At 38.3% G+C, this 12,717-nt stretch overlaps 1 protein-coding gene across 2 annotated transcripts in view; it reads left to right on the top strand.

Moving 5' to 3' along the window:
* The window catches only part of cdh13 (cadherin 13, H-cadherin (heart)), a 275,581-nt gene extending 266,544 nt beyond the window's left edge, over positions 1-9,037 (top strand). The window contains exon 14 of one of the 2 annotated variants that reach the window (XM_057348011.1): positions 6,970-9,037. In XM_057348011.1, the coding sequence (XP_057203994.1) occupies positions 6,970-7,001 (32 nt within the window). In that variant the 3' untranslated portion in view covers positions 7,002-9,037. Of the gene's footprint in view, positions 1-6,892 lie in introns of both variants that reach the window. The other variant, XM_057348012.1, reaches the window with a different exon arrangement.
* The last annotated feature ends 3,680 nt before the right edge of the window (positions 9,038-12,717 follow it).

The raw sequence follows: 12,717 nt of genomic DNA, 5'->3' as shown, positions 1-12,717 counted from the left end.
TACAGCCGTTATAAAATGGGAAAAGGGTGAAAAATAAATCTGAGATTTCAGCTTCCCTCTCTCCATTCAGAAGGGATGTGCTCTGCTCAGATATGCATGTGTGTGTGTGGGTCTATGGCTGGGTTCCATGCCCAAGGCCCAGTTTGGATAGAGAGTAGATCCATCTGTAATGCATGGCACAGTGGAGCAAAAAGAAGTCAGTGTGAATCATGTGTTGTCAGATCAGCTCTTTCTCGGTCGTTCTCTCATCATTACTCTGTTGTTTGTGTTATCTCTCTGCATATTTTATGGTGCATGCATATTTTGGCTTCATATATTTGAATGTTTTATTTTTTGTTCAATGCAAGTTTTATCGACAACATCTGTCAGAAAACAAACAAAAACTGTGTTTACAGAAATGCAGTCTATGGTAAATGTATTTCACAAGAATTGTTTGGAACGTTGTTTCACAGCCGTGAAAAAAATGAAGAGACCATTTCAAAATTATTTTCAGTTTTTTTGAATGAACTGTTTATATAGGTATGTGTTTGGGTAAAATGATCATTTTCGTTTCATTCTGTGAACTACCAAAAATATTTTTCCCAAATTTCAAAAAGGATTGTTTCTATTTGCATTTATTTGCAGAAAATGAAAACTGGCGAAACAGGACCTCAAATACTGCAAAGAAAACAAGTTCCTATTCACTTTTAAGCAACACAACAGTACTATTTGTGCATGTATTTAGAAAAAGTTGATCTTTTTTTTATGTGAAAACCTGTATTTTGATCACAGTTGTTATGTGTCTTGTCATGCTGTCAGTCTTTCACATTGCTGTTGGATGACTACAGTATACAGTATGTCACAAAATTTGGTCTCTTAATCTTTTCTTCGGCTGTGTATATATTTTTTTTAATTTATTTCTTTTAAATGTTTTATTTCTTTAAAATAAAAACAGAAGAAAAAAAGACCCCACTTTGTATGTGTGACCTAAATATAGTTATATGTATATGTATGCATGTGTTTGCTACGTTCACTCAGTGATGTATTGGGGCAGATTGTACTGAGACAGGCAGAATGAAATGCGTGTGCACGTGTTGGTACCTCATGTCACACCACAGAGTTGGAACACGCGAGTCCCTGCAGCATCAGGACCTGTACAGCACTACACGCACTCTAATGACTCCAGCAAGAGCGTGTTTGACAATCACATGAGACGACACAGCCAGGAGGGGCCGTGCCACTGTGTCACGCACTGATTGAGTGGGAGGGAGAGAGTGTCTGACTTCAATTTCCTTATCACCTTAATGAACCCTGACCCCAGCTGACAGAGACCCAGTGAGCTCAGACAGATAAGAGCAGGAGCTCTGAAAGATTAGACAGCATTTCGCTTCATCTATCTGCTCTACAGGAGACACATACCCACACTCTCATTACTGTCATACATACATTGTTCTGTGTCAAGACGAACATTTCATTTCTTTGTGGGTAGATGACATGCTTTCGGGGAGTTAACGTGTGGTGTGGCTTGCTTTACTTCAACTGGAAATGTTGACTGTATATGATGTTTATACAGCCACAGAAAAAAAACGAGGAGACCATTTTAAAAACCATTTTCAGTTTTCAGTATGTTTAGGTTAAACGATCATTTTTGTTTCGTTCTGTGAACAGCTAACAATATTTCTCCCAAATTTTAAACAAACATAGGTTCTATTTGCATTTATTTGCAGAAAATAAAAACTGGAAAAAAGTATTAGATTATTCTCTGTATTTTATTCAGACCTCAAATACTGCAAAGAAAACACGTTCATATTCACTTTTATGTGAAAAGTTCAAATATAATTTTGTTATGTGACAACCTCGATTTTATCACAGTGTTCGTGCGTCGAGTCATGGTGTCAGTCTTTCACATTGCTGATGGATGACTTTGTCACTCCTGAGGTTTGATTTTGCTGAAATTGTACTTATGGACATTTACACCAGTTCATCCAAAAATTTTAATGTCCGTTTACTCACGGTTGCATTGTTTCAGACCCATGTGACTCACCATGCGAGTCAGTGAACCGGTCGCAGTGGTTCTTGAGTTTCTTGCTCACTGAAGGAGAAAATTATAAGTAAATAATCACTTAGATTTAGGTCTATTCTTCACACAATGACTTCAGGAGACTTAAAATATAGCACGGGATCCAACATTTCTTTTTTGTATAATTTTAAAGGGATTGTTTAGTTTGTGTAGCTTCACATGTGTGTATTTTTAGCTTGCGTGTCTCTAACCTTCTGCTCCACGGACAGAAAAATCTATACTCTGTGTTCTTTCTTCATTCACAAGGATAAAGGACTGTGGCAGACTTGCTTTAGTGGCCCCTTAAATAATGTATGAAAGCCTTTGGGAAGCACACAAACAGATCTTCTGGGAAATCCACACAAGTTCAGCTCCCATTAAAGTTGTTAGATCCCGCACCAAATTCCGTAGCTTACCGGTACGTGCCAATCTTTCTCCAGCGGTGCCATGGCCATGGCTGGCACCTTTTCAGACACTCTCATTACTCTCAACACATTCAGTCCCGCAGGAGCCATTGTTACAGTTCTTGATGACAGTTTGCCAAACGTGCTGATTTGCCCTTTGAGTCCATTGATTTTGTTTGTCCTTGGAAATGTGGCGCCATCAAATTTGTGTATCTGATTACACCGGCCTGTGAAAACAACACATTTTCAACACAAGGCAAGGCGGGATTCTGAAATGTCGCGAAGAAAATGATCTCTTACACTGACAAAAGGGTTAGATGTAGAAATTGAGCCTTAAACCAGGACACGCAGGACAATGTTAGGTACAGATGTTAAACAGAGAAATGTATGCCAAGAGGTCCATACTGCCCCCTGTATGTGTGGTTTTAAACTGCACTCTCAGGAAAGTTCACGAAATTAACAACAAATGTACTTTTATATCTAAATAGTTTCTCGGGGGATATGGAGACTTCTTTGTAAAAGGGATACTTCATCCAAAAATGAAAATTCTGTCATCATTTATTCACCTTCGAGTCTTCGAGTTTATTCACCAAATGTGTATACATGTCTTTGTTCTGATAAACACAGATAAAGATATTTGGAAGAATATTACCAAACAGATCTTGCCCCCCATTGACTCCCATAGTAGGAAAAATTACTTTATCTTTTTTTGGTTCTGTTGAACACAAAAGAAGACATTTTGAAGAATGTAGGACAGCAAACAGTTCTGGGGCACTTTTGACTACCATTGTATTTTTTCCTACTATGGTAGTCAATGGGGGGCAAAATCTGTCTGGTTGTAAGCATTCTTCCAAATATCTTTCTCCGTGTTCATCAGAACAAAGAAATGTATACAGATTTCTAACAACTCGAAGGTGAGTAAATGATGACAGAATTTTCATTTTTGGGCGAAGTATCCCTTTCAAATTTTCAACTGAAGATGTTAGTAAACTTGTTTGTCTCCTTTCAGAAAAAAATCGAAAACAATTTTTTAAAACTGGACTCTCATTGTAATGTATGTCAATCGTTGTCTCAATTGTCTTTTTGTTTTTCACATATAATTGTACAACATCTGAGAAACATTTACTTAAATGAAACAAAAGATACATATCGAGTCCTCTTGTTATGAATAATATAAATCTTCTAAGCTATGATATGACAACCTCAATCTGATCTCGCTCGTAGTGCAGTTTCCCGAAAGATTTCAACCAAAATAAGCAATATGAAGCCCAATCTTTTGGTGTCAAACCTTATGCATAAAGTCTGCGCATTAGTAGGATAAGTAAAATGAATATGAAATGAGAAAACATATTATATTCGCTGCTTCGAGATTATAGAATCACTTGCATTTGTGAAGATAAGCAGCAAAGATATCGGTTGTTGTTGCTCTTAAAATATTCCAGTGTCACTGTGCTGGTGACAAAAACACAAATCTCACAAGTTGAAAGCTTCAAATAGCTCTTTTCCCTGCTGATAACAGAAGCAGTTCAGACCGTAAGCAGGTGGATTTCAAATGTCAATCAAAGTTGCTGTTAATAATTACAGTAATTGAAAATGACATATGAGACAGCGGCGATGAGTGTTTCTAGCATGATATTTTTGCTCCAAATGAAGAACGCCTATATTCTCAGCAGACCTCTGAAACGTTTCTGTAATCTGATGAAAGAGTCCCTAAAGGAATGAAATATAATTAATTCACAAACAGGGAAGTAAGGCTGAGCTGTGTCCACCATGCAGCTAACAGCCCGACCTACTGAAGTTTAAATCCCCTTTTCTGCCAAGACGGACTCTTGTTCTCTTTAATCCACTCTGGGTCCTGATGTGGCCTGTCTCGAGGGAAAGATAAATTTCAACAGCATCGACCTGTTATTTTTTAGCTCTCCTACCCACTTGTTTTTTGACATAACGTTCACGGTGCAGCTAGAAGATAAAGCATCACCTTTTCCTGCTAATTAATTTTAAAGCCTGAAATATACTTTACGCTTCTAGCCATGCAAGCTCTGCTTTACACGCCATTGCATTGCGGATTGAATTTATAATGGAACGCAAGTACACACATTCTCGTTGTAGAGAGACTGTATACTGACTGTTAGTCCATTTTGGATGTAAGTTGGTGTACTTTTGTCTTTTTTGTAGTAAATACATTACACTCTTGTGTCGACATGTTTACAGCCAACCACCTTGATTATGAAACTTTAGCTTTAAAGGGACAGTTCACCCAAACATGAAAATTCCGTCACCATTTACTCACCTTCAAGTTGTTTCAAATCTGTATAATTTCTTTGTTCCGATAAACACAGAGAAAGATGTTTGGAAGAATGCTTGTAACCAAACAGTTCTTGGCCACCTTTGACTACCATAGTAGGAAAAATTACAATGGTGGTCAAAATTGCCCCAGAACTGTTTGCTTTCCCACATTCTTCAGAATATCTTCTTGTGTGTTCAAGAGAAAAAAAAGACATTTATAAAGCAATTTTTCCTGCTATGGTAGTCAGTGGTGGCCAAGACCTGTTTGGTTGCAGGCATTCTTCCAAATATCTTTCTCTGTGTTGATTAGAACAAAGATATTTATACAGATTTGGATCAACTTAAATAAAGACCGAATTTTCATCTGTCGGTGAACTGTGAATTATCTCCTGCTCCCTTCAGGTTTGTTATCAAGCATTGGCCCAGCTTTTTGTGTTTATATACATACATACCCAGACTATGTTTCCGACCTAATTGTTAAATTTCAAGAAATCATTTCATATTTGTAGTTAAATCTCTGCCAGTATTGTGTGTTATGTGCCCAAAACATATTTGATTATTTATACAGCAAAGCTTTGGCGCATTATGTAAACTGAAGTTACATAATGTTTAGAGAGAGAACGAGTGTACTTAAGTTTTTTATTATGTCTCCGGTCCATTAAGTCTGCGCGGCTTGAAGTTATTAGGTCTCTATCGAGCTGGTCTCGTGGCTCTAAACTTAAATCCCATCACCAGTAACTTTTCTTCTTGACTGATGGAAAGACAAATTAAGGCAGGGAATGAGGAGGGTTGTGGAGGTGATGGATACAGCTTTGGAGCGCAGGGGTCACATGTGTTATTGTGCTTGCCTCAACTCCAGCTGACTGCTGCCACAACTACTTTCCTCCAATCAGGGTGATGATAATTAGATCAAACAATCCTCCATCTTGCTCACTGCATTGCGGCTTCCTTCTGCACTTATATGCCACTGGACTCGAGGGTCCCCAGCATTCCCTTGTAGGATGGAGCATTTTATGCATGTTGAGGTGAAGTGGGTGAATAGCATTTTACATGCCCCTCGTTTGACTGTATTGCATCTTAGTTGTGTTTGTCGGATGTTTCGGGCATACATTCAGTTCGCCTGAGGGGGGAGAAGTATCAGGCATTTTCGAGGTCTCCATGCATGAATGAAGGAAGGGCTGCCGTCTCATTTCGGAAATAGCGTTTGTGAAACCGAACGTCTACCCTAATCTTAAGTGCTGTTTCAATCTTATTTCTCTTTTCCTCTGCCATGAACAAGCAATACAAATGTGTGGAAAAAAACAACAAGCAACAAAAATACAAAATCAATAGTCCCCCATTTAATATTCTCTCACATTTGATCTGGCGCTGTTCGATCGCTTAGACTCAGAGTTACCCAAGCCAATTAATTTCGCTCAAGTCTTGCGAAATTACACCTTGCATTTTTCAAAACGACATCTTATTTTATGACGATCATGATCATCATTTTTACTTTCAAATTTCAATGACGTTTCATTCATTGAGTGCTTTCATTGATTAGCTGCATATCACGTACTCGCTTTTTTTGCTTCATAAACATGAAAGCAAATACATCATGATGCTCTAAAAATTTCAAATCACGTGCTAAAAATGTTGTTTGTTTTTTAGTTACTTATCAATGTAAAGCTTTGCTCGGACAGGCAGCAAAAAGGATTTTGGTGCGTCTAACTGAGTTTTCCTTTATTGTTTGTGGTCTAAACAGCCTGAAAACAAACCCATGTGGTTCGAAATCCAATTAAAATGCAATTTTTAAAACAATATTTATTCTAAATAGCCAGATCGGATTTGAAATAGTTTTGTGTTATTATGGATGTGATGGAGATCTGAAGTTTTCATACATTCACTGAATGGCGAATAAGTAAACATGAGCAGTGGCTATTTTCTATATCTCTAGGCGTCTTAAGCTTAAATCATTACCATGGCAACTGATATTGATATTACCAGATACTGACTACACTGTGTAAACAAATGGATCCAATATCATTAGTTGCCCAATGACAGTGTGGACACTTAATCCCAAATATTGGATTTGAAAACCAAATCAGATTTATTTGAAGCGTGACCTCGAAATGTTTAACAGCTGGGAATTCTGTATTTTTCACATTTGCTCTTTTCTCTTTCTCAGGCTTGTAATTTCTGCTGATTCTTACTGTAGTCCTTTTGCAACACTGAAGAAACCATTCTTCTCTTCTCCACACACAGACCAGGCTGAGGAGAGAGAAGACATCTCCTGAAAGACACCTTGCACCCTTGACTTCTCATGTCAGCTGTCCCCTGGCCTTTGTTTCTCTGTTCCCAACCGCTCCCTCCACCCTTTCACCAGGATCACTTCATCTGTCTCTTCCTCCCCACTCTCCCTGCACTTCCTGTCCTCTCACACAGTTCCTCTGGAAAACATCACGGATGCGACCACCCGATGAACTCTCTCACTGAAACAAGGATGTATTGGATGGGGCCAAAGCGATTGGACATTTTGATGTACTTTAGTTTCCTCTGGTTAAAGACTACTGTATTTGATCTTGTCTACTAATGTAAGGGAAGGACACAAGGCCTCTTTAGTCTGCAGTGGTTGTGTTTTCTTAGGGCAGGGTGGTAGCCAGAAGCCTTCAAAGTCTAAAAAAACGTCTTGCGTCCTTATTTTTGTTTTCGGTTTGATTAGTTGTTATGGAGTGGAACACAATATATCTTTATAGTAATGTGTGAAATAGTGGGAGGGAAATGTACACTATATATATTTTATTTTTTACCAATGTACAAATCTATTAATTAAATTATGTACTGCTTTTTCTTTAAAGACCCCTCACAAAAAAAAGAAAATAACTGTATGTTTTTTGCAAATTTAGGGACTATTTCTAATGCCATTGATGTTTCTTTTCTTTATTTACGCTCCAGTTTTGGAATCTGGAGACCGAGTTGCACACAAAAGTGTTTCGTGATCCTTGTTTTCGACGGTACGGCGTTTTGTTTTTCTCCTTCCTCTTGGGTCAGTTGAAGTGGCCAAGGACAGCAGTTGATTTGGTGGTTTCTTTCTTTTTTCTTCTTTTTTTTGCGCTTGTGAGAAGAAAATAAAAAGAGAGAACGAAAAAGATAAATACAGATAAAAAACAAAATGTTTGCGTGAAAGACCCCATAAGTTCTGAAAATGCAAAGAAAAAAGATGACGTGGTGAATGAGTCTGTCTTTTGCACTAATTTAATAAAGCTGTTACTGTACTTCCCACTACTTTAACTGGTCATTTGTTTAAGGTTATTCTCCGGTCAAAAGACGGAAAAACAGAAAGTATGACGAGATATGAAATGTTCATGTTTTTATGGTTAGAAATACAGTAAATACATCTAAAACACAGAATGATAATTAACTTTTCAGGGCTACAATTTTTTGTGATCTTATACAGCTGAATAGCTTTGTCCTTGGACTACTGTTTTTGGGTAAATGACAAATTTTTTTTTAGAAAAAACTAATTCATGAAGATGAATCTCTCTAGCTCTCGAGCGTCTGAAACGTCTTTGCGCCTGGATTCGTTTGGCCAACCAGAATCAAGATAACAGCTAACAGCGTTGTCTTTTTTGGTCCTTGGCCCAACCAGAATCAAGATAACAGCATCATCTTTTTTTTTTTGTCCTTGGGCCAACCAGAATGAACGTAACAGCATCGTCTTTTCCATGGACCATGACAATGTTTCGCCAACAACATGAGGTACATACTGCAAACTCGCCGCTTTTCGGCGAAATTCGCCATTTTGAATCCCAATATGCCATTCTTGTGAATCGTATAGATCCGAAGAGTTTTTACCCAGAGTGGGTAAAAATCCTTAGTGATTTATAAAATGTAATTTGGGTGCCATGTTATGAACATTCAATGCACAGATACAGGCAACATCATAGCGTGAGCGTCAGGCGCGGACTGGCAGGAAAAGCACGTTCTTATGGGTCTCGTTCGCGTATGAGCTTCACCTAGGTCATGCGTCATGTGATTAGCTGCTGCTCCATAGGTGTCATGTGGTGCACTTGAAAAACTTGTGCAGGCCAAAAGACTGAAGAAATACATTTTGACCAGCAAATTGTGGCTGGTGTGACAGTTTTTTTAATTTAAGCAAATATTGACTTTTTCCCTTGTCAGACTGTGCCAGAATGCATAATTTATATGGTTTGTTCATTGACAGTGGTGCACAGTATTTTATTTCAATCTTGATATCATTGAGTTCCAGTTTTTTATAAAAATACAGCATGAACCATTGTCCAATTTAGTTTCAATTTTGATCATTTTAACACTGTAATAAGTGAGTAAAATAAAATATCTTAATATTTTATTTAACTCAATTACACAATGTTTTAGAGTCTAAAAATAAATGATTGTCTTGTTCAGTGTAACTTCAAAAGTGTCTTGGTTTGAAGGTCAAGGTACACATGGATAGTAATTAGGATTTAATGAACTAGCTCAGCTTAACTAGCTTTGCACTAATTGTGGACTAGGAAAATGTACTTGAGCTATATTGAGTCATCCTGGTAAATAACCCCAGATAATGTCTGCCTCATTTGATTAACAGAAATAATAAGCTCATGAAACACCATTTAACATTTCCCTGGAAATGCCAAAGTGGAGTGGAAGTGACTCATGGCATATGTAATCCAAAAAACTGCTTCTAGTTTTATAGCAATTCTTTATATAGTTATAAAGAACAGGAAGCTTGTTTATGAAACTTTTGCAACTCTGTTTTTATGCGATTTGCTCAATTTGAAGTCTGAACAACAAGCAGCCTTGATTGTACTTTATTTCGTCTTTTATTGCTGCAACAATAAAAACAGAATAATGGAACGGGAGCATTGTAATCAGCGCCCGTCTCCATGCCGAATACATTGCAATCTCATTGTAATTTCATATTCTGTTTTTTTTGGCCCACATCATTCCTTAATCACACTATATAAATACTAGAGCCATCGTCCTGCCAGAAGTGTGTTATATAAAGTCACGAGCTTGTCTGGAAAAATTACTTTTCGTGTAGGTACAAATGTGTGAGACGCAGGTGAGGAGGTTCAAATCAATACATGATCGTGCTTTGCCATTCTGATCAAGGTAAATGAAATGTAATTTGAACATGGATTTGGATGGATGAGTGAGTACAGGTCATGAAATGTTCATGTGCTTTGTTGAGTGAAGCCACTGAGGCTGTGATGACGGTTTCGTCCCCGTCGCCATAAACTCAAAAAAGAATCATTTAACCAACATGCTCATTTAAAATGTATAATATTTTTTTTCTGTTAAATTGGACCTGAATTTTGGACCTTTAATGAGATTCATTCATTACGGACCAATGAAGTACATGAATGTGTAGAATTATGCTTGGATCTGTGAATGTTTAATATCTTTCATTCATCACAGTCAAATTTGTTTCAAGAAAATGGCCATTGAAGGCTCAAGCTGACATACGGTAGGCTGGTAAGTGGACCTCATGTTCTCTGTTTATTCTACACACACTTTATTTATTTGTAGGATATCAGCTTTCAGGATTGAAGGATTCAGCTTTCATCTTCTCACCCTCTCTCACAGGTGACGTGGGATTTGTACCCATAAATTCCGATGACTTCTAAATCCTTAGGGACTCTCTTTGAAACAGCAGCCAGATTGAGGAAAGGAGCTGTATACTTCCAGTCTCAAACCGCTGTGTTCTCATAACCAAGGATATAACAGAAAAACAAGGTGAAAAGTTTAGAGCTGCATGCTCCTTTGTTGTTTTTTTTTTTTAAGTAATCATGCAGGTATTGTATGATAGTTTGGTTGTAATATACTTCATACTGTAAGTTGCAATATTGAAGAAAATAACTTCCTGTTTTTGTTGTGTAGTTACATAATAATCCTGGCGGCATATTTTAATTTAAAAGAACATGAATGCATTATGTACAGGAAGGAAAAACAAACTTGACTAACCATCATGTAAACGAGAGACTGATATAAAATTGGACCAAACATGAATTCAGTTTATTTTTACACCTCACATAATTCTGTGTAAATGTGGTCCGATGATTCTCATAAGAAAGACAGCGTAACAAAGTAAATAAAGATTTCACCAAATTGTCTATATGTTTAGAGGTGGGGGAATATAAAATAGTTAGGTTAATAAAACACTTGGATAACTTGGAAACCAATGCTAAATTTCCACCATGATAGAAAAAAAAGACATGTGGTGTGTTTTTATTTTGGTCGACTGAAGACTAGCAAATAGAATTCAGCTCATCCGAAGCATAAAAAAGTAAGAATGTAAAACTATTGCATATGTTTTGTTTTTCACATTGTCTCACTCTCTCTGTTCTCCTGCACATAATTCACATCCTCTAAACCTGTTACATGTCAAACTGTCTCATCTGCTTATGATGTATTTTGTTTTTGTCGCAATCCTAGGATGTGGGATGGTTGTACTGGCACACAAACATAGTGTGTATGTGTTAGGCAGGTTTTTGTGCTCAGAATGCTGTGTGCTTGCTTATAAGTGTGTGTGTGTGTGTGTGTGTGTGTGTGTGTGTGTGTGTGTGTGTGCGCGAGCGTGTGTGCGCGTGTGTGTGTTTGTTTGTGTGCGTGATGGATGTGGCAGGTAAGAGCCCTGGGGGCAGATTCCACCTCACGCCAGAAGAGAAACCGAGCTGTCAGAGACCTAATTGTCCCTCAGAGCTCCTGATTGGATAAAACAGAAGACACAGAAAAAGCCTGGAGTCTGCCTAGTGGGAAGAAAGAGCATAATTTACCAACAGACTGAAAGCATTCGAGTGTGTGTGTCAATACGTGCATGACAGTTATTTCTAGAGTTTGTGCCGGGGAGCACTGAGGTCTGTCTGCTTTGGCCCGTGTTTGTAGACATGCACCTTCTGTCTGAGAGCAGTTGTGTATTAATCCTGTTGGTTGCCCGCAGGACTGGTTTGTCTCTGAGTTGAGCTTTGTATGCAGGTGCGTGCATCTGACATACTGTTGTACTTCACCAGCCCATCTGCAGCTTTGTACATTACCTTGACACTTTGTTTTTATTTTTTGACATTTGCTTATTGTTAGATTTTAGAGTGAATACCAGCTCAATACTATTTTTATATTTTCTGATGCATGTACACCCGTAAGCTATGCTTGCTGTGGTAGCTTGCTGCTGTAATGCTAGGGAGCTGTGGGTGGTTGCCAGGGCATTGCTATGTGGTTGCTATGGTGTTGTTGCAGTTGCTAGGGGCATTGCTATGGTGCTCTTGGTTGGTTTCTAGCCCACGTCTCTGTGATATTCTTGTCTACAAGTATATATCTCACATCCCTCCTGCCATAAATGTCTTATGGGGTCTTTAAATTGCAGCATGGCAAGATCGCCAGCATACTAACCATTTTCATTACATTTACATTTATGCATTTGGCAGACGCTTTTATCCAAAGCGACTTACATTGCATTTTACTATACATTTGTATCAGGGTATGTGCAATGCCTGGGATGGAACCCATGACCTTGGCTTTGCTAGCGCCGCGCTCTAACCACTGAGCTACAGGAAAAGCTGTAACCCTGTTCTTTTACTTAGGAACACTGCTATCATTCAACTGTACCTTTGTCACTTTATAAAATCTGCAAGTATGAAATGAGAACCTCACACCTCTTGTTAACATATTCTAATAGCCTGTAGGGATTCCATTCTCACTATTGAGGGTGTAAAAAACTCACCACTGAGTTTGATTCACAACCCAAAAAAATGGATGCGGACACTACCCAGATTACTGTGATGTGTGTGAAAGCTGAAATGACAACAGACTTCCAGCTAAATCTACTCGCGTTGCTGTAAACCAGCACGAGCACCGCTGGGGGCGGCGGTGGTACATGTTTCGTTCGGCTGTTTTGTCTCGCTGTGTTTTGCAGAACGTAGTGTGCAGCAATGTTGACTCATGAATTATTGACGGCTGCCGCATCACCTGAGCCATCTCATTATCGACTTCCCA

This window comes from Triplophysa rosa, linkage group LG12, assembly GCF_024868665.1.
Source record: "Triplophysa rosa linkage group LG12, Trosa_1v2, whole genome shotgun sequence".
NCBI classification, from domain to species: Eukaryota; Metazoa; Chordata; class Actinopteri; order Cypriniformes; family Nemacheilidae; genus Triplophysa; species Triplophysa rosa.
Note: the sequence above shows the minus strand (reverse complement) of the source record. Positions and strands in the feature narration are given on the sequence as shown.